Source organism: Eulemur rufifrons, chromosome 1 (genome assembly GCF_041146395.1).
Source record: "Eulemur rufifrons isolate Redbay chromosome 1, OSU_ERuf_1, whole genome shotgun sequence".
Lineage (NCBI taxonomy): Eukaryota > Metazoa > Chordata > Mammalia > Primates > Lemuridae > Eulemur > Eulemur rufifrons.
The window spans coordinates 8,575,359-8,602,662 of NC_090983.1; the positions used below are offsets into that span (position 1 = coordinate 8,575,359).

The following is a 27,304-nucleotide window of genomic DNA, read 5'->3' on the forward strand; positions in this document are numbered from 1 at the left end:
CTGTGCCTACCAGGTGCTGTACACCCTTAGGTCTCTCTCTCTCTGTGTGTGTCTCTCCCCCAACTCCCCACTGTGGGCAGAGGAGCTGGTGAGCTGAGCCTCTGTTGGGCACAGCTGTCCTCTGCTCCCAGCCTCCCCTTGGTACAGTGGCCCCAGCTAGGCCAGGCTCGGACCAGACCAGCCTGCCGTGGCGTCCCCTCTCTCTCTTCTCTCTGTCTCTTGGCAGCAGGCAGGCGCAGGCCACAGCTGAGCCAGCACTGACATAAATGTGCCAGCTTTTCCCCGGGTCTGCGTAGGGTCTGCTAAGGTCACACCTGCAATTCCAGGCCAATGGGCAGCGGGCTGGGCGGGGAAATCCACACACGTTGACCCTCTCGGGTGGACACTCCCATGCCGGTGCTGCCCCTGGCAGTGGGGAAGGGGACATTCATGCAGATGGGGTTAGAGAAAGCTGAGCACGCACCACTCTGCAAAAGCAACGGCACTTTATGAAGAATCTGCAGCTCTTTGTGGAGAAAACAAAGTTTCTTTGATCCAGACAACACTGTCAGACCCACTGGGATTGGGAAAGGGCAGGATCAAATTAAGAAGCAGGCTGAACCTCTAAAATCCTGCTGGACTGATGGGAAGGAAATAATGCAGCTCCTGGGGCATTTTCAGAGGCCGTAAGGAGCAGTGGCAACAGGGAACCTTCCTGCTGTCACAGAAGTAGCTCATGTTACTGGAGCCTGGAAAACTGGGCAGCAGGAGAGCAGTCATTGAGGAAGGACACAGGCAGAGGACCCAGCAAGGTGACGGGTGTCGTAAGCTTCCCCAAGAGCAGTTTCAGTTCAGACTTCAGAAGTGGGGGTGATTCCCCAACCAGGAAGGGACCCTGTGGGGACCAGAGGTGCATCCCCGAGATGACTAAGGCAGTCCGCATCCTGGACAGGAGAGTTCAAGGCAGGAGGCAGCCGCAGGCGCAGCAACAGCACCCACTGGGGTGTGAGGGTGGAGAACCTGGCTACCCTCCAGCGGGGAGAAATGGAGAGTGAAGAGCAGGAGCCTGGGACCTCCAGGGGAGCACTCAGTCCTGCTGCAGCGTCTCCTCCTAGGAGCTGGACACCAGTCAGGGCCACACGCCAGGTCTCTGCCTGTCCCCTCCTGTCTCATGTGGCAGACTTCTCTGACTGGGGTCCTTGGGGAATGGGAGAGTCTGCCCCTTGTTGGGTCTCCCTGGAGTCATCCTGTCTGCAGGGACCAGGGCCCTGCTGGCTCCTCCCAGCTCAGGAGCACAGGGACAGGGGCCTTCGTGGGGGTGGGGTGAGGGGTGGTTGGTTGGAGCAGCCTGAGGCCATGTGGATAAACCCAATTCTAGGTTTCAGTTTTAGTGATGCTTTTATTGTGACACATCTAAGCCGTACTCTCCCCTGCAGCTTTTGTCAGAATCAAAGTGGTATTTTGATCCCCATCTGTCTCCCCTTTTTGCCTACCTCTCAGTTGGTTTGGAACTCAGATATGAAAAAGGGTTGCAATTTGGGGTCCTCTCACACCCTACAGGGTTCAAGCATATGGGTATATGTCTGTCTCCTCAGGTTCTGTCCTACCTGTGCCCCAGATGGGCAGAGGCTGGGGTCATATCCCCCTGTAATTGCATAATCATGGTGCAATTATCCCCTGGGCTCAGCGGGCATTGGTGGCAATATTTCAGCTCTTAGGGCCTGGGGTGACACCGAGCCCAAGCCTTGCCTCCCTCTCCTGGTCCTCTGCTTGGCAGAGCTAAGGTGGTGGAGGCTTTGGCCACCTGAGGCTGCAGGTTTGGAGGATGCCAGAGGGATTGTTGGGGGTGCAAATGTGGTTATTTCTGTTGGAAGGGAGCGAATCCTGGAAAAGGGGATGAATGGGAAGAGCTGTCATGGCAGAGGAGGAAGAGGCTAAAGGGTGAGGGCTTGTGGGGAGTGGGGAAGGAAAGGGGAGCACAGGAAGTCCATCTGGGCACCGGGTGAAGGTCCAGGGAGCATCCATGAGAAACACCCCTGAGGAAGCCACAGTCCTTGTGCATCACGAGGAGGGAGGAGGCTGGCCCAGGGCCACATCCTGGTCCCCACCTACAGTCTGCAAGATCACCCGTAGTCCTTCAGTTTAAGCCCCTATTTTGTGCACAATAGGAAAAGGGCCCATATTGCCTGTACTCTGACACAGACTCCCAAAGCTCACTGACACCAGCTCATGTATCTTTCCCTTGACCAGCACAGCCACTGAGGGCGGCCACAGACACACTGTGTGCACACAAGGCAAGGCAGGGGCTGTGATTCCATCTCTCATTTTAGCAGCCCAGTGTCCCTGTCACCGGTGCCCAGTACCGGCTTCCCTCCCCGGCTTAGTTCTGGCCAGGTCCACACTGCTCTCTCGTGGCCATGGTCGGTATTACAGTCTCCTTAGAGCTGGGCTCCGACGTCTGTTTGGGGAAACAGAAACCGAAAATGTTTCTTGTCTCTAGATAGCAGCTGTCCAAATGCGACTTCAAAATCTACCGCTCTTGTTTGGAAGAACTGATGCAGTGTCAGATCATATCCCCTCGCCAGCAGCTGCTGACCCTCCGAGAGCTGGAGATGATCGGCTTCGTTGAAAAGAACGTGTCAAAATTGGGCCTCCTTCCGAGTGAAACTTCAAGGAAGAGGCGGGGCCTCTGCGGCCGGGTCCGAGGAAGCTCCTTTCCTGGCTCAGGTGCTGTAGGTCCAGGTCCCCACCGCCACCACGGGCGGGTTCCTCCAGGCCCTGTCTCTGGCAGTGGACAAGCAGCTCGAAGACAGCAAGAAGCTTCTGGCTTACGTTTGATCCTGCGCCTCCCCATCCGGTGGGTTTCCACGGGAGACTAGAGCCAGTGAGTGACACCACCGTCCTCACAGCAGCTGCCGCTCAGGAAGTCCCCTCTGCAAAACGTTGCTCTGCAAGCCGGAAGCCCAGGAGGCCAAGCTTTGTTAAAAGAAATGTGTTATATTTACATTATTTTAAAATGCATATTAGAAGACTAATTATAAGAAAGGTGTGTGTCACTTTTTAAAGGATAATTCAGATTCTGTTTGTTTCTTTGTAAAGAAGGATCTAAGCATGTTCATTCCCATCCTTCCCCTAGCTGGGCACAATTTATTTTAAAGAAAGGAACATTGGCCGGGTGCGGTGGCTCACGCCTGTAATCCTAGCACTCTGGGAGGCCGAAGCGGGTGGATCACTCAAGGTCAGGAGTTCGAGACCAACCTGAGCAAGAGCGAGACTCCGTCTCTACTAAAAATAGAAAGAAATTACATGGACAACTAAAAATATATATAGAAAAAAAAAATTAGTCGGGCATGGTGGTGCATGCCTGTAGTCCCAGCTACTCGGGAGGCTGAGGCAGTAGGATCGCTTGAGCCCAGGCGTTTGAGGTTGCTGTGAGCTAGGCTGACGCCATGGCACTCACTCTAGCCGGGGCAACAGAGCGAGACTCTGTCTCAAAAAAAAATAAAAAAAATAAAATAAAAAATAAAGAAAGGAACATTAATATAGGTAATATAGAAACAAAAGAGAAACTATCAGCCTATATAAGCATGCAATTATAGCATTAAAAAGTGTCCATGTCACTCATGGTAGAAGGCAACAATTGCTTTCTGGTGTCAGCTTGTTTGATTTAATGCAAAAATATGTTGGAGACTATTTAATGGATAAGAAAACCCTATTCCTATGTTACAGAGACTGAGAAAAAAAATCTAGGTATAGTGTTGTCTTATAATAAATAATCAGATATGGTCCAATTTGTGGGAAGAGTGCAGACCCCTGATGTTCAAGTGAAACATGTGCTGATGTCCCTGGTGACCCTGTGCCGTGCACCTGCATCGCTTGGACATTTTTGCCCATTGTTCTGTTTGTTCATTACTGTTATTCGTGTCTCCAATGAAGATTCACATTAATAGAATGTAAAATAAATGGGTCTGCAATTGACATATTTCACAGAATATTAAGGTTTGGTCTCAAGCAAAAATAAATTTCATATTAGTACTTTGTACATGAAATCCGCTTTTTAAAATATGTGTTACCTTTTGTTATAGAACTTTTTAAATATTAAATTTTTTTAAGGAAATTTCTCTCATTTGGATTCTAAGTATCTCTCCCAAATGTCTTCAGTTTTATTAAAAAGTATTCACATGATTACTTAAAAAAAAAATGCAAGCAAAAGTTCACTACTTGTCCCTGAGGTCAAATCAATGAGAATGAAGAATGAGGACCAGTGGTTTGAGGAAAAAGAAAAAGAAGTTTATTAATTTGGCAGCAAATGAGGAGACTAGTGAACTAGAGTCTCAAAGACTACCATCCTCACTTTAAGCAGAAACATGGGGCTTTTTAAGAGGGGGTTTTCAGCAGTGGGACTCAGGCCTGCTTGACCAGTGTCACTTCGGGCTATTGTTGCTTAACTATAATTGGTGTTTTTGGTTTTGGGTCTGGGTTCTTGGGTGATGGTGACCTTGTCTCCTGTGACTATGACCTTGTGGTCCTTGTCCTTATGTGGACAATCCTGTTTAAAGATAATAAAGAACAAACAGCAAAGAACATTTTTCTGCCCCTTTGATCACTGACCTGGGGGTGGAATTCAAGTTTTAATTCCCAAAAAGTGTGGGAGTTTCAGAAGGACAACTGGTAAAACAGTCCATTGACCTTCCCCGCCCCCCCCCCGCATCCCCCCCCCCCCGCCCCCCGCCGCCCTTTACCTCTGTTGTACAAACACTTTGAAATTTCAAGAAGCACCATTATTTACTTCTAAATAAACTGGAACCAATTTAAGGATTGAGTTCTGAGAAAATTTCTGTATTTGGCAGTTCATGATCATAAACAGGCTTGTCACCTAGACAGAAGTCTCTGTTGAAACTTCTCCGAGCCTGGCGTATTCCCACACAGCTTCATCCTGCCCAGGAGCCCCCAGGTGGCCCTGCCTTCCCCACCTCCCCAGAGGATAAAGCCCTCAAACCTGCTCACCCTGAGGCCCTGAAGGATAATCCTGAGGTCCTGGATTTTACTCCATGGTGAGTAATTTAAAGCCTTCAAAAATAGCAAACAAGCTTCAGAAATGGATGACACAGAATGACATTTTAAAAGAAGACAAAAGACTTCAAAGAGGTTTGTTTCATGCTGACAACTTTGGCACTGCCCCAGCCCGCCCCTGCACCGCCCAGCCCTGCCCAGTCTCCCTGGGGTGGCCTTCAACTTGCATTACCATTAGGGGGCCTCCGGGCCAGAAGGACTTGGAACTGAGAGTCTTAGCTTCACTTGGAGCCCCGACTGCCTGCCTGAAAAAGAGCTGCCTTTTGCAGAGTTCATCATTTTTAATATTCCGGGAACTGCTGGTGGTACCCTCCCGTGTTCATGAGTGCGTCCCCCAGCACTTCCTGCCTCACTAGGGGAAGAAAGCCAGGCAGCACCGCCTGGACGTGCCCCAGATGGATCTAAGGCTGCAGGGGTCAGACCCGCCCTCGGAAAGGGGGAGGATGTTTCTTCCAGGTTGTGGTCGGTCTGGAGTCCCCCTGCTGCTCTCAGAGTGTCGGCTGTGCCGGGCTGGCCACCACCAGAAGGAGAGGAAGACAGGGTGGCTGGGGATGGACCAGAGAAGGCGGCAGCTGGGACCCTCAATTGCTGGAATGAACAATGAAGCCTTTTATGGAGTCCTTACTCTTATTATTTCTGCAAATCCCTCCATGGGTCTGTTACTAATCCTGAAGACCTAGACCATCCTGGATCTTAGGACTGCCAGGTGATGCGCATGTGGCAGAGGAGAGGACCTGGTGGCCTCCACCCAGCACATGGAAGGAGCCCCTTGGGCAGCGGCCTTCTGCTTCTTTTGGCTTGTAAGTGGGTGCTTCTGTCCAGTGGAGCGTTCATGCCAGAGACCTCAGTGTTGTTCTACAGAACATAGAAATGGTGGGGGAGGACAGTGTAGCTCCATAAAGATTTAGTAGGTATGAGACAGGAAATGGGTTGTCATTACAGAAACCCAACCATGAGAAGAGGATTAGTGCCACGGTCCCTGCACTGTGGACTTGGCGTCCCAAGTATATCTCTAGCAAGGGCGGATGCACACACGCTGACCATTGTCTGAAGTTGTTATGCAGGGAAAGGATGGAGCCTGTCTTGCCCACAAGAGTGGAAAATGTGGGTGGGAAAGAGCTGAGCCAGAACACGGGGGCTTTCCCAGAGCACCTGTACATGAAAACTCCTGCGTAGAGAATGAGGTGGGTTTTCTCAGACTTAACCGTAACAGCTCTGGTCTGGGGAAATCCAAAACAAAGACTAATGATCTCTCCCCAGGGCCAAGAAGCTCTGAAGCTGGCACAACAGCCCTGTACATTTCCTCAGCCTGGTGCGCCTGTTTCTTGCTGGTACAAATGCTGTGCCCATGAATCAGGTTGGCGTCCTAAAGGGGCCCAGCCCACCAGCACTGGAGGACCACCTGGGCCTGGCCAGGTCAGGAAGTGTCCCTGGGAACACATCAGAGTGGCCTTTGCTCGGCATCGTGTGTTTCACCTAGGGGTGAGGCTCTTAGGTGTGGGTGGGCTGTACAAGTGCCAGGTGGGGCAATTTTTCATGAGCAGATGCCCTTCAGGGACTCCACGTACAATGGCTTTCTGGTCCATGTACTGGAGTGGTTATGCTGGTTCTCAAAACAATGACATTGAAGTTGAAAACTCACCCATCTAATTTGATACTGATCCATTTTCTTGGGGACATAAAGGAAATAAAAGGGAAGGTCCCTGAGATAGATGCCATTTCGGCAGCTACTAACCAGTTGAGAATGGCCAGGGGACCCAGACGAGTAGCTGACACCCTCCCTTCCAGAAAGAATGGAGAGCTTTCTGCACTAATGGGGAATGTCCTCTATGGCCCATGGCACCTCTCCCTGGAATAATTCTAGGGATGTTGAGCCCATTGAATGTGGAGCTGGGCTAAGTGAGGGGCTCACATTTGTCCCACAGCTTGGATTCCGGGCTGAACTGTGATGACGATAATGTTATCCCGGGGCTGTGCCTGCAAGAACCAAGTACTGGAAATTGAGTCCTTCCATACTGGGGCATCTGGATTTACCACTTATCATTCAGACAATGGTACAATGCAGAAACACAGAAGATATTTATTGTATTTCCTGAATAAGCACAAAGCAAAAACCACCAGCTGGCTCCTGTACAGCACTCCAGGCGACATGCAGTGACACAAGACTTTGCAAAAGCTTCTAAGAACAGACATGTCCACCGGCCTGCAGGGTGCACCAGCCACAGGCTCAGTCCCACTCTCAGAGACCCAGAGAAGTGGTCACAGATGCCAGAAAGAGGCAGAAGCTGCAGCCACATCATTACATGACCAAGACTTGTACTCCTGGGATATCTGGGCTGAGGTCCTGCCTCCTGCTCCCCACCCAGACTCAGGCAACTGCGGACAAGCACTCTGGGGAATGGGGGGCAGGGGATGGAAAGTGGTCCTACCCACCTTCCCATCAGCTCTGGCAGGATGCAATTATAGATGTAAGACAAGTGTCTCAGCAGAGGAATCATCCACCCCCTTCTCTGAACAATCCACGTGCTACTTTCTAGCTAAAATATTGGGGGGTGGTTTTACCACTACAAGACTCTAGAATGCACCACCTTTGTATGAGCCAGTGTAAACTCTCTCAGTCCCACACACCATGGGGTTCAGGGCAAAACTTGAACGAAGATTTCAGGAGCGAAAAACCCCAGTTTTGACTGGGCACAGTGGCTTATGCCTATAATCCTAGCACTTAAGGGAGGCTGAGGCAGGAGGATCACTTTAGGTCAGGAATTTGAAACCAGCCTGAGCGATATAGCAAGACCCTGTTTCTACATAGAATACAAAAAATTAGCCAGGCATGGTGGCGCATGCCTGCAGTCCCAGCTAATCAGGAGGCTAAGGCAGAAGGATTGCTTGAGCCCAGGACTTGGAGTTTGCGGTGAGCTATGATGGCACTACTACAATCTAGCCTGAGTGACAGACCACAGCCCTGCTCCAAAAAAAACACCGCAATTTCAATGCCATGTAGGAACAGGTAGTTCCATGTTAGATGAAAAACTTCAGACCAGAGGATCTGAACAGAAATGTTAGCAGAGGTTGTGTATGTTGGCTCATGCGTGTAATCCCAGAACTTTGGGAGGCCGAGTTGGGAGGATTGCTTGAGGCCAGTAGTCCAAGACCAGCCTGGGCAACATAGCAAGACCCCATCTCTGAAAAAAAAAAAAAAAAGAAGTGTTAGCAGAAGGTGGAAAGGCACCTGATTATTACATTGTTCTACAGCACCCTGTGTCCAGACTGCATCTACAGTCACAGCACTGGCAGCTAACTGCACACAAGTTTCACTTGAATCAAAACAGGAAGAGCTTTTGTTGGAGCAAGCGATTCACACAGGCTCAAACTGCATGCTCTGACTTGTCTGAAGTGGGCAAAACTCAGCCCTCAGCTCAGAGTGATTTCAGTTTGCCCCAGGCGTTAGTCACAGACATCAGAAGGGTTCATACACAGAATTTGGGTTATTTTCTAAGACTTTGTGCCTTCTGGGGTTTTCCCATCACTGTCAGAAATCCTGGCTGCTCTGGGCTTCTCCTCCTGGCTCTGCCAACCAGAAAGAAGGTGGGCTTTCCATCGGAGTTTTGGGCCCCCACCCCGGCAAGACGGTGGCTGCTCTCCGGGCCAAGCAATAATAAACAGAAAGTCAATCTCTGAGTTTTGACTTCTGGACAAAGTTGGCTTTCCTTTACTTCACAGAGGTTTGGGGAAGTTGTTTTTTTTTTTGTTTGTTTGTTTGTTTGTTTGCTTAATATTGTTCACAGTTTCCAGCTATTATCTCCAAGGACAGTTGGTTAGGAAATTCCTCCTGAATATTAGAAACAGAGCTCCCTGGTCCTCATTGCTAAGCAGCAAAGCAGCTGTGCCTACTCCCACACCCAGCCCGGGTCCTGCGGATACCAGTGGTTCCAGAGGGAGCCCCCCGAACGCCGGCCCACACTAGGGAAGAGGTGGCACTGCACAGTAGCATCAGACAGAAAGGACACCTTTGTTAGGGGATACACAACTCAGAGCTATCCATACTTTGTACTTTAGTTTTCAAAGGAGTGGACTTGTGGCAGTAAACAAAGCAAATAATATGTTTGGGGATAAGACAGGCATTATTCTAGAATTTGGAGTAAAATATTTACAAATATTTACAGTTGAAGTAAATATTTACAAACCATCTATACAGATGAGACATGTAAGTTCTTTTTTTTTTTTTTTTTTTTTTTTTTTTTTTTTGAGACAGAGTCTCACTCTGTTGCCCAGGCTAGAGTGAGTGCCGTGGCGTCAGCCTAGCTCACAGCAACCTCAAACTCCTGGGCTCAAGCGATCCTCCTGTCTCAGCCTCCCGAGTAGCTGGGACTACAGGCATGCACCACCATGCCCGGCTAATTTTTTCTATATATATATTTTTAGCTGTCCATATAATTTCTTTCTATTTTTAGTAGAGATGGGGTCTCGCTCTTGCTCAGGCTGGTCTCGAACTCCTGAGCTCAAACAATCCGCCCACCTCGGCCTCCCAGAGAGCTAGGATTACAGGCGTGAGCCACCGCGCCCGGCCGAGACATGTAAGTTCTTGCCAAGAAGCCTAAGGCTTAAGAGTATTTTCTGTCTCTGTTACAGAAGATTGAGTGACAGTATCAAATGTGGTTTTTGTTCCAGGGACTCATTTAAGCAGCAGTCTCTTTACAAGGGATTCAGGCTCCAGCCATCACTCTGCCTCCTTCCTGCTCTGACTCCCCTGAGCATTTAGGGAATAAATGGCACCCAGCTGGGTATACATGAGAGTTTGGCCTAATAGGAAACACAATGGCAGCAAGTTCAGTTCCACGGTCCGATCCAGGCCCTGTGAAGCCTCCCGGGGTCTCCTCTCCTTCCCGGCACCAGGGGCTCCGGCAGCTCCCAGGGCACTGGTGCACTCCTCCGGGGTAAGAGCCCAGCTGGGCTCCCAGCATTGCAGCAAACACCCCTCGTGTCTCTGAGTCCAGGTAAACTGGATTGAGCTGATGACAGGCTCAGGCCCTGTCCTTGTTCTTGGCTGACCAGGGGGTGGGGTGGACGCCTTCCCTTCTGGAGCCATGACCAACTCAGCCTTTGCCTCTGCAGCACAGGGCAACGGGGTACAGTCACCCTGCTCCAGTAGACTCAAGGAACTCGGCCCCGAGGCTCTGTGGCCCCTCTGACTGGCCTGGAATGACCCGTTTCTGCCGTTAGACAGCAGCGGTCCACCTCTGCCAGTCCCCCAGTGGGTTCTGTCCGTCAGCCACGTTTCCTTTGCCTGTTCAGCCTCATCCGTCCCCTTTTCGAACATCGCCTGAGTCCTTTGGGTGAACAACCTCTCCCTTTGGGTGCAGGAGTAGGGGGACTGTTAAACAAGATACTGGCCCTCGAGCAAGCCAGGCCAGCCTGGCACTCTTTGGGGGAGTTGGACTCTTGAGCGAAATGTTGTGTGGCATTAAAAAACAAAAAACTGGTAAACTAAGTGCAGTGCCTGTGACTTAACAAGTTATTCAGAATGCTCAACACTTTTTGCTTATCAGGCCCATAAACATACTGTCATCCGCATAGTGGACCAATGTAATATATTGCAGAGTGTCCAGAGGGCTATATTGTAAAGACAGCAGAATTCACCTTGTCCTGGGGCAAGACCATACTGTTGTCCGATCCATGCAAATGTGAACTGCTTCTTATCCTACTTCCTGCGGGATTTTTTTTTTTTTTAGTTTGTCAATATGGTGAATTTTATTGATTAATTTTTGTTTTTTTTAGATTTTTTTTTTATTTCAGCATATTATGGGGGTACAAATGTTTAGGTTATGTATATTGCCCTTGCCCCACCCAAGTCAGAACTTCAAGTGTGTCCATCCCCCAGACAGTGCGCACCACACCCATTAGGTGTGTATATACCCATCCCCTTCTCCCCCTCCCACCCACCGACACCCTATGAATGTTATTACTATATGTGCACTCAAGTGTTGAATAGTGAATACTAATTTGATGGTGAGTACATGTGGTGCTTGTTTTTCCATTCTTGGGATACTTCACTTAGTAGAATGGGCTCCAGCTCTGTCCAAGATAATATAAGAGGTGCTATATCACCATTGTTTTTTGTGGCTGAGTAGTACTCCATGGTATACATATACCACATTTGATTAATCCACTCATGTATTGATGGGCACTTGGGTTGATTCCACATCTTTGCAATTGTGAATTGTGCTGCTATAAACATTCTAGTGCAGATTTTTTTTTTTTTATAGAATGTCTTTTGTTCTTTTGGGTAGATGCCCAGTAATGGGATTGCTGGATCAAATGGTAGTTCTACTTGTAGCTCTTTGAGGTATCTCTATATTGCTTTCCACAGAGGTTGTGCTAGTTTGCAGTCCCACCCCTGCTAGATATTTTAAAAATACATTTTCCATACTAATAGTTGCATGTCTCTTACCAGAGGCTGTGCTAATCTGCTCTCATAAAATTACCAATTCTGGCATGACAACTGCAATCGGGGCTACTCCTTGGCTAAGTTTCTATCAGTCATCCAGCAGTATGAACCACCTGGCTTTTGCACAGGGCAAAAGCCGAATCAAAACGGAGGTGTAACGGAGACAACAGCCCCTGCCTCCTTCAAGTCTTTGCAGGTGGCACTAATCTCTGCCATTCGCCAGGAATATGATGTTGCTTTTGTCATAACCATTTTCACCACTAGAAACTTCAATTTTAGGGCCTTCTGCTTGGTCTTTCCTAAGACAGTCATTGGTACGGTATAGGTGAAGGAACTGGGCAAGTGATCTAGACTTTTCACTGAGGTAGCTGATAGCCGTCTTCTCTTCTACTTTTAATCTCTCTCTCTCTTTTTTTTTTTTTTTTTTTTTGAGACAGAGTCTCACTCTGTTGCCTGGGCTAGAGTGCCATGGCATCAGCCTAGCTCACAGCAACCTCAAACTCCTGGGCTCAAGCAATCCTCCTGCCTTAGCCTCCCGAGTAGCTGGGACTACAGGCATGCACCACCATGCCCGGCTAATTTTTTCTATATATATTTTTAACTGTCCATATAATTTCTTTCTATTTTTTAGTAGAGACGGGGTCTCGCTCTTGCTCAGGCTGGTCTCGAACTCCTGACCTCAAGCGATCCTCCCGCCTCGGCCTCCCAGAGTGCTAGGATTACAGGCGTGAGCCACCGCACCCAGCCTACTTTTAATCTCTTTTAATAGGGAGATCCTTGCTGGCTGCCCACCTGTGTGACCTGCAGGAGCCCCCCACCCTGCTAGCCATCTCCATAGACACCTACTGGCCAGGCCCCCGGCTGTCTTTCTACCCTTGCTGCCCCTTACGGAAATTACTTTCTCTTGCTCTAACAATTAAATGCTGCCACCTGGCCACTGTTCATCTGGAATTCTGTCATTGCCATTGCTACTAGGGAACCCAGTTCCGTAAAATATTCCTACCATGATTCCAAATTGCAGAGGACAGCCGTGGCTGAGCTTCTTAAGGATGCCTGTGCCCTCAGCAGTGCGTTCCTTCTCACCTTCAGTTACTGTGTCTGTGCCCTCTCAAGGATGCACTTCCCAGGTGTAGGGACTAGAGCCATTCTAGCATGCCAACTTCTCCATCCTCTGCACCCCTTTGCCCAGAGTCTGCCGCTGTAGTTCTGGTAACTCTGCTTTCACTTCATTTTATACTCAGCCTCTGTGCGCCACCCAGGAGCATATTAGCCCTTGCCAAGCTAATTAAATGCTGTGGCAGAGAAAAGTGTCCCATACTGACAATTCTCCCTTATCCAGTTTTATGTTTTATGTTCTTTTTTTTTTTTGAGACAGAGTCTCACTCTGTTGCCCAGGCTAGAGTGAGTGCCGTGGCGTCAGCCTAGCTCACAGCAACCTCAAACTCCTGAGCTCAAGGGATCCTCCTGTCTCAGCCTCCCGCGTAGCTGGGACTACAGGCATGCACCACCATGCCCGGCTAATTTTTTCTCTATATATTTTTAGCTGTCCATATAATTTCTTTCTATTTTTAGTAGAGATGGGGTCTCGCTCTTGCTCAGGCTGGTCTCGAACTCCTGAGCTCAAACGATCCGCCCACCTCGGCCTCCCAGAGTGCTAGGATTACAGGCGTGAGCCACCGCGCCCGGCCTGTTTTATGTTCTTGATCCAGGATCTGCCCCAGATGCAATATTCCAGCTCCTGCTGACACACACTGGCCAGGCCTGCCCTGCGGCTCCGGCTCCCGGCTCCGGCTCCGTGGCAACAGGCAGCCTGTCTTCACCTTGCAGCCCTGCCCAGGGCTTGCCCAGCCAGTTATGCTGAGAGGCCTCTGCACAGTCTTCACTCGAGCAAAATGGGGGTGGGGGTTGGGGCAGTGTTCGTAGCTCTCTCTTACAACAAGGGGAAAGGGAACTTTTCTGCAAGCCCAGTGGGTTCTAGGGGTATCTGGAGCTCAAGGTTCTCATGTGTCTCTACCTAGATAGCCACATGCTGAATACTAAGGCCCTGACTTTAGCATAAGAGACCATCCTGAGCTTAGGATTCAGTCTTCCCTGAAGTTCTGCCATTCTTAAGATTAGAGCCTGTGCCAGGCCTTCCTTGCTGTCTGCCTTCCAGTTGCAGGTATGAGTGTCTCTTTGCTTGAGGTTGGTGATTAATAAATAGATCTAAGCCTGTCATTTACTCTTTTCAACACATTAGTGGCACTTAGCAATAGTTAACAACCTTAGTTCTCATAGTTACTACTTCTCCCATTTTAAATGCCAGACAATTGCTAGCGTACCTCTTCACCTAGAGCTCTTCCAGTTTACTACAGGTGAAAGTTTGGGCAAGTGCATGGTTTTAGCACCCCCGGGACTATCAGTATTCCATCCATCACCATTTGGCTAGACAGTGATCCAGCTCTGGAATCCCATACTTAGAACTCCCCTCTTAGGCCCATTATCCTAGATTGGGTTCCCCAGAAGCATTTGCCAGAGATGAAGTCTCTCAAGGGAGTAATTTACTGTTGAGAGTTCTCTCAAGAGAAGGGAGTGCAGGAAGCAGCATCACGTGGGCAAAGCTAAGCCAGGATGTGGTCACAGCCAGAGACTAGCCCCAGCCTGACTCATGGGGAGCACAGAGTAGCATCACGTGACATCCTTGCTTCTGCCTCGAGGCAGGGGCCTGGCCCCCAGGCCAGGAGAGCGTAACGTCCAGGTGAGGCAGGCTCCATTTGTCCCCGGGCAGTGCTCTGAGGAGCAGCCAACACTCAAGCAGCTGTGGGAAAAGAGCTGGCCAGAAAAGGAGATTGTGCCAGGACACCAACGGCATGGCAGGGGAGCCAAAAACGCCTTCCCTCTCCCCTTCTCGCTCCCTCGGCTGGGCTATGAATTAAATTGACATAACACAGATTAACTGGGGAACAAGAAACGTTTAATGATATATGTACACATCAGAGTCCCACAAAACACGAGACTCCAAGAAGAGTCAGATGACTTGACTTTAAAGAATGGAGACTTGGGGCCCCGGGGGGAGGGTGGCAGCAGCAGTTGTGGGCGGGTGAGGGAAGGGACGGTGTAACAGTTACAGGTGGTCTTGTGCTGTGAGCGTGAGGGCTTGCAGGATGTAAACGCTGTCTGGAGCAGCCCTCGGGAGAAGAGGTGAGATGTGGTCTGGGCTTGTGTCACCTCCAATCGCCGTCCTTGTGACCCGAGTAATCTTCCCTGGTTGATGAGATCCCCAGGGAGGGAATTCATGACAACCGAGTTCCTTTTGGAGGATCGTCTTTGGGCAGATAAGGGGCGCTAAGAGCAAGCCCCTCGCTGCGTTTGCTGTTCCCCAGATGCCCTCAGTTTGAAGTGATCAGCAGCATACTTTGGGGTACCATTTCCTGAACTTTTTCAGCGTCCACTGCACAAGTCAACTGTTCTCATTTGTTTCCTGAATAGCAAACACTTCCTTAAAATTCTTCTCAAATTCAGCCTCCAGTCTAAGTCCCATTTGGCCAAAATTGTTGTACTGGAAAAAAATAATAAAGACAAAAATAATGATGCTCATTCCTAGGGTCATTCAACACCTTGCAATTGAAAGTGATCAGGACTCTTGTCTTTTTTAAAAAAAAATACTGTAAATTGATAATTTATAATGGCATGTATTTGGGGGCACAAAGTGATGCTGTGATTTATAAATACTATGTGGAAAAATTAAATCAAACCTAATTGACATATCTATCACCTTAATACTTATCATTTTTTGTGGTGAGAATATTTGAAATATACTCTCTAAACAATTTTGAAATGTACAATACACACACCAATATTAACTAGGACTCTTGCCTTAAACACCAGTTACGTTACCCAGGTTAGACTTAAAAACTCACACAGCTAAGAGTAACTTCTGTTTCCTACAAACATTTTCCTACAAAAAAATACAAATATTTCTTATTAACTAGACAGAAAAGTGAAATTATTATCCCAGTTGGGGACTGTCATTTAGTTGGCTTTTGTTGTTTGTTTCAGTGAGAGTTAGAAAAGTAATCTATGTTCTTTATAACAATTCAGATAGTGGAAGTGTATAAGGTAAGACCATTCCCAGAACCTTTGCTTGTGCAAGCTTGTTACAGGAGGAGCGAAACTAAGACTTTCCAGGCATCAGAAAATGAGGGCAACTCAATGGAAAGGAAGTGAAATGAAAGCAGAAAGAGCCACTTACCTTGTATGATGCCCTGTGGTTCTGGAAGATGAGGCGCATGTCCTGCACAAACCCCTCCACCTGGGCGTAACCCCGCTCATTCAGCCTTTTCTTGATTTTGTCCAGCCACATGGGTTCCTTCAGACCTCGAGAAGCCTCTCTAATCTGGTGGCAAAAATACCGACAGGAGAGCTACCAGCATCGTTCAGTGTCTAACCTGTGTGGGTTCCCATAAAATCCAGCAGACATACAACACAGTGAAGGTAACAGCAGCTTGCGCGCTTGCCCCCACGGGATCAAGATCGTTTAACGTTACAAGTCATGTAACGCCACGGCAGCCTGTCATCACGGCTTGCTAGTGTTACTTACATAATAATAGTATGGAATCTTGGCAAAAAAGGAGCTCTCAGAACAGCAATAGACTTTCAAGAGGAGGAGTTCACATTTCTGCAAAAGAAGGAGGCTATAAATGCAAAGCAACTTGGAGGGAATGAGCCCATATACATACCCAGGCAGAAGGCATGACTCACACCTATCTTCCAGAAGTTTCCTCAACATGTGTGGCTCTTGGAAATGGAAATGTAATGGCTGAGTTATTTTATCAGCCAACAAGGTGTGGTGTTGTCTCAGTGTGAGCGCAGTGTAGCTCGGAAGAGCCGGCTCCCTTCGGATGCCACGCCCTTGGCTCCGTGCCTGCTTGTGCTTTTCACGTGAGAAGAGAAAGGAGAGGGCTGGGGGTTCACATCTGACTCACCAGCTGCTCCTCCGGCCCCATCTGTGTCTCCAGGATCTCAGGTTCCCGATGACACTCTTGGCTTCCTGAAAACTCCTTCATCCTGCAGAAGATGCAACTCCACGGTGTCCTGACAGGTTGGACATGAGGTCAGCAGAGGGCAAGGCCCCTGGAAATAGCCACCGTTCTTGTGGCTGCCACTTTCCTCATTCAGGAACAGGCGAGGGGCTCAGCCATGGGGGCACCTCTCAGAGTGCCCAAGACCCCCACATGAGGGCTCACACTGATGGCTCTTTCCCATCAGTCGTGGCAGCAGGCGGGCGGTCCGAGGAAGGTGGTGCCGGAGTGGTGGCTCTCCTTTCCCTGCCTGAACTGCTGGGGACACAAGGAGCCCTGCTTGCTGTGCCTGAGTGTTGGAAACTGAGCTTTAAGCCCCAGGAACCTAGGGGGGTCTGAAGAGATCGTGGCAAAATATGGGACCAGGCCATGCTTCCTGTCTTTTCTGAGTAACCACAAAATATAAACAACTAGCGTTTCCTGCTCTTGAACTCCCTTGGGCAGGAGTCCCTGATGCAAAAGTTGGAGGAAAGGGCAGTAACAGTATGCAGGCAGAGGAGCAGGTCCTGTCACCAGCCTCAGCATCCCACGGGAGGCGGCCCTGACAGCACAAAGTACATTAACCTCCTGCCCCAGCACTGTCACACAGCTCTCTGGATCACACTGCTGGGCCCCAGGACCTAAGCAGCCTGCTCCTTCCCCACCTAGACACAAGCAGGCGCTCTGTGAGGGGGCAGGAGGGGGCACATGGCCAGAGGAATGGTCGTAGAAGGACAGAAGAGAGAGGGAACTGCATGTCACTCACCTCTCAGTTTCCACAGGTGGGATGTGACAGTTCTCATGGAAGACTCTGGAACAAGTATCACAGCAGAACAGAAACCCTCCATCCCGGCACACCTCACATTCATCCAGGTTTCCCAGCTAGAAGGTGAAACAACATCCATGCCACTGGGATCAGTGAGCCCCTGGAAGGCCACCACTGTGGGAATCTAGAACACGTTGCCTTTGCATGAACCTGCACGCACACTTATGTGCTTCTCCCTGGGATATTAAGAAACAGCATGGAGTGCAGATTTCAGAACAAGCCATCCTAGTCTGCAGTGATGTTCAGGAGGAAGGGGCTGGATGTCAGGACAGAAAAGTTTTCTTTATAAAACCAGAGTCTAACACAAAAAGACGAGCAACAAAAACAAGGTGATAATTTTTATAGGAATCTGAATGATTTTGTTATCTTGCAGAGAAAACAAGATCCTAAAAAAAGTCTTAAATCAATTTGCCTATGCCACAATGATGAAGCTGACTCTTAGAAGGGAGACAAATAGAGTATAAAATACCATGGAATAAACCGAGCTATCACTGTATCCCACATTCTCAGCCATAAGTTCCCCATGAGTTGAAGAAAGGGGCAGGGCAGGGATTCCTGGACCATGGGTTCTGTGCCTGTAGGGCTCTGGGCCCATCTCTGGGGTGGATGTACCATGGGTACAGATGACCAGGTGGGGGCCAGGGAGCACAGAGCTCTTTGGCTCTGGGAGCCTCAGGCGAAGATCCCCCCTGCCTTAGCTAACTTGGCATGTAAGGTGTGGAGGTGCCAAATCTAATGGCCAAAGAGTGTGGTAACAGCAACCACCCAGGGCTGAAGACCAAGGTTCTACCCTCATTTTCTGGGCCCATAAAATAGCCGGTGCTTTGTTCTATAAAAAGAATGAGGAGGGACCCCTCAAATCAACTGATACTAGACTTGTCACCAGTATCAACATGTGGGGCCAGATTTAATTTCATTTGGAGAAGTTAATTTTTTGTTTGTTTGTTTGTTTGTTTTTTGAGACAGTGTCTTTCTCTGTCACCCAGGCTAGAGTGCAGTAGCATCATCATAGCTCACTGCAACCTCCAACTCCTGGGCTCAAGCGATCTTCCTGCCTCAGCCTCCCAAGTAGCTGGGACTATAGGTGTGCACCACCACACCCAGCTAATTTTTCTATTTTTTTTGTAGAGGCGGGGTCTTGCTCTTTCTCATGTTAGACATTAAAATCTCACCGTATTTGTACCCAAGTGTTGTGGAGCAAATCCTATTTGTTTAAAACCAGCAGAATGTTTTTTCTTTTTTTTTCCTTTTAGTAGATTTGGGGTACCAGTTGAATTCCATTACATGTATATATTATACAATGGTGGAGTCTAGGCTTTTGGTGTACCCATCACCCAAGTAGTGCACATTGTACCCAGAGGTAATTTTTCATCCCTCCCCCCTTTTGGGTCTCCAGTGTCCATTATATCACTCTGTATGTCTTTGTGTAGCCATGATTTAGCTCCCACATACAAGGGAGAGCACACAGCATTTATTTTTCTATTCCTGAGTTAATTCACTTGGGATAATGGCCTCCAGTTCCATCCAAGTTGCTGCAAAAGACATTATTACATTGTTTTTATCACTGAGTAGTACTCCATGGTTAATATAATACCACATTTTTTAATCCATTCGTAGGTTGATGGGCACTTAGGCTGCTCCCATATGTTTGTGATTATGAATTGTGCTGCAATAAACATACAAGTGCAGGTATCTTTGTGATATTATGATTTCTTTTCTTTTAGGTAAATACTAGTTAATAATACTGGAATTGCAAGATCTAATGGTGGATCTACTTTTAGTTCTTTGAGATATCTCCATACTGCTCTCCCTTGAGGTTGTACTAATTTACATTCCCACCAACAATGTATAAGTGACCCTTTTCACCACATTTGTGCCAACATCTATTGTTTTTTGACTTTTTAGTAATAGCCATTCTAATTGGAGTAAGATGGTATCTCATTGTGATTTTAATTTGCATTTCTCTGATGATTAGTAATGTTGAGCATATTTTCATATGTTTATTGGCCATTTGTATATCTTCTTTTGAAAAATGCTTATTCGTGTCATTTGCCCACTTTTTAATGGAGTTGTTTGCTTTTCTTTTTTTTTTTTTTTTCATGCTGAGTTGTTTGAGTGTCTTGTAAATTCTGGATATTAGTCCTTTGTCAGATACATAGTTTCCAAATATTTTCTCCCTTTCTGTAGGTTGTCTATTTACTCTTTTGATTATTTCTTTTGTTGTGCAGAAGTTTTTAGCTTAATTAAGTTCCATCTGTCTATTTTTTGGTTTTGTTTCATTTGTTTTTGGGGATTTGTTCATAAATTCTTTGCTTAGACCAAAGTTCAGAAGAGTTTTTCCTAAGTTGTCTTCTAGGATTTTTATTGTTTCAGGTTTTATATTTAAGTCTTTAATATATCTTGAGCTCATATTTGTATATAGTGAGAGACAGGGATGCAGTTTCATTATTCTGCATATGACTATCCAATTTTCCCAGCATCATTTATTGAATAGTATGTCCTTCCCCAGTGTATGTTTTATCTGCTTTGCCAAAGATCATTGGTTGTAGGTATGTGGTTTTATTTCTGGGTTCTCTATTCTGTTCCATTGATCTATGTGTCAACTTTCATGCCAGTAGCATGCTGTTTTGGTTACTATAGCCTTGTAGTGTAATTTGAAGTCACGTTAATGTGATGTCTCTAATTTTGTTCTTTTTGCTTAGGATTGCTTTGGCTATTTGGGCTCTTTTTTTGGTTACATATGAATTTTAGAATTTTTTCTACTTCTGTGAAAAATAACATTGTTAATTTGATAGAAATTGCATGAAATCCATAGATTGTTTTTGGCAGTATGGTTATTTTAACAATATTAATTCTTCTGATCCATGAACATGTTATGTTTTTCCTTTATTTGTGTTGTCTATGATTTCTTTCATCAATGGTTTGTAGTTCTCCTCATAGAGATGTTTCACTTCCTTGGTTAAATATATTCCTGGGTATTTTTTTTTACAGCTATTGTAAATAGAATTGAGTTCTTGATTTGTTTTTCAGGTTGGTCATTGTTACTGTATAGAAAAGCTATTGATTTTTGTATATTGATTTTATAACCTAAGACTTTGCTGATTTCATTTATCAAATCTAGGAGTCTTTTGGGGGAGTTCATAGGGTTTTCTAGGTATAAGTTCATATCAGCAGCAAACAGAGATAATTTGATTTCCTCTTTTCCAATTTTGATGCCCTTTATGTCTTTCTCTTGCCTAATTGCTCTGGCTAGGACTTCCAGTACTACATTGAATAGAAGTGGTGAAAGTTGGCATCCTTATCATGTTCCAGTTCTTAGGGGAAATGCTTTCAACTTTTCCCCATTCAGTATGATGTTGGCTGTGGGTTTGTCATATATGGCTTTTACTATTTTGAAGTATATTCCTTCCATGTCAATTTTTTGAGGGTTTTAATCATAAAGGGACACTGGATTTTATCAGATACTTTTTCTGCATCTATTTAGATAATCGTATGGTTTTTGTTTTTAATTCTCTTTATGTGGTGAATCACATTTATTGACCTGTGTATATTGAACCATCCTTGTGTCTCTGAAATGAAACATACTTGATCATGATGAATTATAGTTTTTATGTGCTTTTGGATTCAGTTTGCTAGTATTTCATTGAGGATTTTTGCATCTGTGTTCATCAGTGATATTGGTCTGTAGTTTTCATTTTTTCTTGTATCCTTGCCTGGCTTTGGTAACAAAATGATACTGGCTTTATAGAATAAGTTAGGAAGGATTCCCTCCTTCTTGATCTTTTGGAACAGTTTCAGTAATATTGGCCTAGTTCTCTGATTAAAAGAATGTATATTCTCTAGTTGTTAGGAGAAGTGTTCTACAAATGTCTGTTAAGTCCATTTGATCTAAAATCTAATTTAAGTACAATATTTCTGTGCTGATTTTCTGTCTTGATCTATCTAGTGCTGTGAGTGGAGTGTTTAAGTCCCCCACTATTATTGTATTTCTGTCTATCCCTTTCTTTAGGTCTAGGAATATTTGTTTTGTGAATCTGGACACTCAGATATTGGGTGCACATATATTTGGGATCATTATATTCTCTGCTGAACTGACCTATTTATCATTATATAATGACCTTCTTTGTCTTTTTATTTACTGTTTTTGATTTAAATTTTGTTTTATCTGATATAAATATAGCTACTCCTGTCCACTTTTGGTTTCTGTTTGTGTGGAATGTCTCAGGTTACAAAATCAATGTACAGAAATCAGTAGCATTCCTATATGCCAACAACAGTAAAACTGAGAACCAAATCAAAGACTCAATACCCTTCACAATAGCAACAAAGAAAGTAAAATACCTAGGAATATATTTAAATAAGGAGGTGAAAGACCTCTACAGGGAGAACTATGAAACACTGAGGAAGGAAATAGCAGAGGATGTAAACAGCTTGAAAACCATACCATGCTCATGGGTCAGCAGCATCAACACAGTTAAGAGTCTCCACTACCCAAAGTGATCTACAGATTCAATGCTGTCTCTATTAAAATACCAACATCATTTTTCACAGATCTAGAAAAAATAATTCTACACTTCCTATGGAATCAGAGAAGACCCCATATAGCAAAAGCAATCTTAAGGAAAAAGAACAAATTGGGAGGCATCAATTTACCACACTTCAAGCTATAGTACAAAGCTATTGTAACTAAAACAGCATGGTACTGGCACAAAAACAGACACATAGACCAATGGAACACAAGTGAGAACCCAGATATAAAACCATCCTCATGTAGGCATCTAATCTTTGACAAAGCAGACAGAAATATACACTGGGGAAAAGAATCCTTATTCAGTAAATGGTGCTGGGAAAATTGGATAAGTCACATGTAGAATACTGAAACAGGATCTGCACCTTTCACCTCTCACAAAAATCAACTCACAATGTATAACAGACTTAAAACTTAGGCATGAAACTACAGGAATTCTAGAAGAAAATGTTGGAAAAACTTTTATAGACATTGGCCCAGGCAAAGAATTTATGAGGAAGACCCCAAAACACATATTTTCATGTGTTTTCATGATGATAAATATTGACCTTTTGTTTCCATGCTTAAGACATGGCTAGGCATTTCTTATAGGGTTGGTCTAGTGATGACAAATTCTCTCAGCATTTCCTTGCATCTCTCAGCATTTCCTTGCATGAGAAAGACCTTATATCTCCTTCATTTATTAAGCTTATTGTGGCAAAATATAAAATTCTTGGCTGACATTTTTTTTCTTTCAGTACTTTGAAAATACCATCCTATTTTCTTCTGGTCTGTAAGGATTCTGCTGAGAAGTCTTCTGTTTGTCTGTTGGGGTTTCCTTTATAGGCAACTACATGCTTTTCTCTTGCTAAATTTAAAATTATTTTTTTCTCTTCAACTCTAGTCATTCTGATTCTAATATGCCATAGTGAAGTCCTTTCTGCAATATATTTGCCTGGGAATCATTGGGCCTCCTGTATCTGAATGTCTATCTTGCTAGTCCTGCAAAGTTTTCATTGATTATTTCCTTAAATAGTTTTTCTAAACTTTTTGATTGATCTTCCCCCTTGGGAATACTGATAATTCATGAGTTCAGTCACTTCATGTAGTCCCAGATGTCTTTGTTCATTTTTTTTTATTCCTTTTTCCTTATTTGTGTCTGACTGGATTATTTCAAAAGACCTGTCTTCAGGTTTTGAGATTCTTTCTTCTGCTTGATCTAATCTATTCTTGAAGCTTTCAAATGAATTTTGTATTTTCTTCAATGAATTTTTCAGCTCTAGAATTTGTTTTCTGTTTTGTTTTGTTTTTAAATCTCCCTGCTAAACTTCTCATTCAAATTGCAAATTGATTTTCTGATTTCTTTGTACAGGTTTTCAGATTTCTCTTGCACCTCATTGAGCTTCTTTAGAATCAATATTTGGAATTCTTTACTTGGCATTACGAGGAATTCTTTTTGATTGAGATCCATTGTTGGACAAATGTTGTGGTCCTTTGGTCGTGTCATATTTCCTTGCTTTTTCATGTTTCCTATGTCCTTCTGCTGATATCTGCACATCTGATGTAGCAGTCACTTGTTCCAATTTTTTGAAATTGCTTTCAAAGAATTTTTTTTCCTGAAGATGTATATATATTGTTGGTTGAGAAGGATACTTTGACTTTGATTTTGGATACCTGTAGTACTGTGATCTTTGTATGATTTCTTAGGCATAGGCAATACACAGGGTTAGTGATATCTTTGATTTCCTTTGTGACTTGGGTTACAGTTATTAGTTGTAACTGTGGTAAAGTTTTGCTGGTGACTTGCACGCCAGCTGAGCCAGTCTTTGGATCCCAGTGGTGGCAGCAGTAGGATGAATATGCCTGCTTTTAGGCCCCAGAGTAGCTTACACTGGCAGCAGTATTAGTGTGTGCTGGGGTGGCAATTCTTGGGCCTTCAGGTGGCTTTCTCAGAAACTAGTAGTTGTAGTAGAGGGCTGGATATGTGGGAAGGTTTTCAGGCCCTTTAGCAACTGATGTGATGTGGGAGGTGGCAGGAAATTGTGGGGAGTACATTTCACTTGAGACTCAGACTCACAGCATCCTGTTGCAGGATGGTGGGTATTGTGATTTAAATCTTCTTGGGGTATTGCTTTGGAGGTATAGTGTGTGTAAAATATTTGACTCTCTCTTCTGAGTATCATGTATCAATATTACTACATGAGAGCCTAGGTGAGTGCTGCCCCCTGCAGTTGTGCAAAAAGTTGACCCTGCCTAAAATTTCATTCTCACTTCAATGAAAAGAATCAAAGTATGGTTTCATTTAGAGAGGAGGATCATTCATGCTTTTGGCAGACTTCAAAGCAGGAAGCCGCATGGCAAGCAGAGAAAGGATGGGGCCCATGGGATCAGAAGGTTTGCACATTATCGAGCATCAGCCAAACCATTAGAGTAAAAATGCCCCATGGTTTGCTAAGTGGTGATGGTTTTAGTCCTAACCATCTCAGAACCCTGATGGTTCCCTCGAGACTGGCCACAGGGGCTTAATAAAGGATCCATGTGGCTTTGTGTGTATTTCTCTGCAGGACTAATGATAGGGCCCACACCTTGAACTCACCAGTGTGACCTGGCTTCTTCCTTCTGGCTGATGCTTAAGTCTTGAGTCTGCATCTCAGAGTAGATCTTTGGGATTTTCCTTCCCATCCCCACTGCCTTCTTGAAAATGCTGCTGTCCTCTCACATTTGCTCCAGCCCCTGGTCAGCAGGCCAGCCCTGCCCATTACCACTTCACACTCCATCTCTAGAGACCACAGTGGTCTAGAGCTCAGCCTCCAATACTCATTGTCCCGGGGAAATGAGGAAATGGGAAGGTTTCCATGGAAAAAATGGAAAGGATGCTTTCCACTGAGACACTCACCCAGACCCATCCTCCTGGCTTAGGTGATGCACCTGCTATGCTTTGCTCATCACACACAGCAACATGCTCCAACTGAGAGTGAGCATGCTTCAGGAAGAAGCAGAAATGACACAGATCATGTGCCTGGGGAAAGGCCTGGACTATTCTGGGCTCATAGTTTGGAATTTATACTTACATAAGGGTCACCTAAGTTACTGTGAGACTGCAGTATACTCTGCTGAAAAGAAAAAAAAATTGAGTGACAATACTGAATGTGATGTTTGCATCTATCATTTATTTAAACAGTCATCTTTTGAGAGATTCAAAAAACAATTGTTAAAAAAAGAGACCATTAGGCTGGGGTGACTACAGCACTTTAAGTTCCTACGTAAGCAAACCAAAGCCCAGTGTAAACAGTAAAATGAAACTAGAGTCTTTGCCAGTCAGAAACTGCCAGCTAACCTCTAATTAGGGTCTTTCTGCTCTCACCAATCAAATATATTTTCTTTGTTCACTCCCATGTCAGCCTCACTGTCTAGACTGCTGTAGCAGAGCTGTCTAAATCTCTAGACCTCTTCTGGTCTGAGTGCTGCCTGATTCATGAATTTCTCTTTGCTCAAATAAATTCTGTTTATTTGTCTAAAGTTTTTTTTTTTTTTTTTAACACAGTCTACCTTATTTCATACATAATTTTATAGACCTGTATATCTACTAAGAGAAAAATAATTTCCAAAGTACCACTGTTTGTCCCAGTGAAAGTTCCATTCCTGGGCTCTCAGACCCAAAGTGGGCCTTTGTGAAGCTATGCAGGGAGTCTGGCCCTGGTTTCCACAGGCTGAGTTGGAGAAACTCTATTTGTTCTCTTACTCTGAGGGGCCCTCAGGCAACTCTCTTCACCTTGGCTGCCCAGGATTTGTCATCCCACCCAGAGGGGCTGCAATGGGAATCAGGTTGAGGACTCAACCCCTAGTGACCACAGAGCCCAGAGTCCTGGAGGCGTGCAAGTGTCCCAAAGAAGAACTCCACTGCTTTCTGCAGCTCTGCTAGGGACACAGCCCTGAAGATAAAATGCTTCCAAGGTGTCCAGTGCTGCAGCTCTTCTTCCTGAAGGTCTCCTCCTCTCCCCTCTATTGAAATCCCAAGAAAATATCAGGCTGATGACTTTTCAGAGGTAACCCACTAGATTTATTTATTTTGCTTTTGAATATCCAATAGCATGACTTGGCATCCTTCCCTTCTGTGATGCAGAAGCCTCAGCTTTTACGTCTAGCCCAGGGCAGATAGGCCAAAGACAAGTGTGATCTAAGACATAATCACCTGAGAGGTGATCTTGTCACTGCCTGCCTCTCTGACTGGCCTAGAATCTCCACCCCACCTCATTAGTTATTCATTCATGTTTAAACAAAATTGAAACAATCCTGGAGTTCAATTTTCTCTAACGGCCATTAGGCATTTAGTATGTGCTTAATAATTATACAGTATGTTGAATGGGTGAATAAATGAATATTGTTTCACTTATAGATTACTGGAGTTGCTTAAGCAAATATTAGCATACAATAAGTGATGGTTCTGGGTGTATATATCAGATTGTTTTAAAGCACCTCAGCTATCACCAGAAGGTTTAAGTTGCCCTCGTTATGAGCCAATAAGCTGTCATGTGGTGCTGATAGTGACAATGAATTTTCTAGAAGGCAAGTGGCTCTGAAAGCAAGAGAAGTTCTGAGAGAGGTAGAGGATCCATGGAGATAGGAATGGATCATGGGATCTGCCACTTTGGGGATCTTCTATTCTTGCCCATGAGGAGACACAAAATACAGAGGCAACTGCAGCTTGTTGCTGCAAAGTGCTGTACTCATAAATAAAGGTAGATTCTGTTGCTGGAAGTTTACAGTTGGGGTACTCTTGACACCTGGGGAAAGGTAGAGATGCTGGTCTTTAGTGTACTCACTGAATAGGTTGAATAATAATTTCCCTTCAAGAAACCCAGTGGATGAAATGTCCCAGTGGCTGAGAGTTCAAATCAGCCAGAACATCAGAGAATTTAAAGGTCTGGATTACAAATTCCAGTGGAATATGAATTCCAGTGGCTAGTTATGTGTGAGCTGTTTTAGAAGTCTGTGAATGTCTTGGATGGATATTTCTACCTGAAGTGTATAAGGATGACACTTTCCCCCTCCCTTCCTTCTTCAGGCTCTCATGCATACCCAGTCTTGAAAAAAACATCACCTTGTCCTGAATCTGTACTGCGCTTAACCTATTTGTTTGCTGCCTTCTTCAATAGAGAGAAAAATCACTTTCACAGATAAAAGGTGATCTGCACAGCCCCTCTGGTGGAGCCAAGGAGGTCAGTCCTTCCTATAAAATACTTCTACCTCCCAAGACCTTCCTCCCCAATGGCACCATCCTCATGAAGGGCAAATAATTTCCCCCTGAGTGTGACTGCGTGTACATTTTATGGAAAGGTAGAAGAAAATGTGAAAGACCATAAAAGAAATGTTGTTTTTGTTGCCTATTTCATGAAATGATATATAGTTTCATATATGTACCAAATGACTGAGCA

At 45.5% G+C, this 27,304-nt stretch overlaps 1 protein-coding gene across 1 annotated transcript in view; it reads right to left on the reverse strand.

The window, feature by feature from the left end:
- Window positions 1–14,439: 14,439 nt before the first annotated feature.
- The window catches only part of LOC138385647 (nuclear body protein SP140-like), a 70,182-nt gene continuing 57,317 nt past the window's right edge, over window positions 14,440–27,304 (reverse strand). The window contains exons 23-28 of the mRNA XM_069471947.1: window positions 24,941–24,979; window positions 17,303–17,418; window positions 16,462–16,570; window positions 16,077–16,154; window positions 15,729–15,872; window positions 14,440–15,035 (exon numbers count right to left, since the gene is read on the reverse strand). Coding sequence (XP_069328048.1) covers window positions 14,937–15,035; window positions 15,729–15,872; window positions 16,077–16,154; window positions 16,462–16,570; window positions 17,303–17,418; window positions 24,941–24,979 — 585 coding nt within the window. The 3' untranslated portion in view covers window positions 14,440–14,936. The remainder of the gene's footprint in view (window positions 15,036–15,728; window positions 15,873–16,076; window positions 16,155–16,461; window positions 16,571–17,302; window positions 17,419–24,940; window positions 24,980–27,304) is intronic.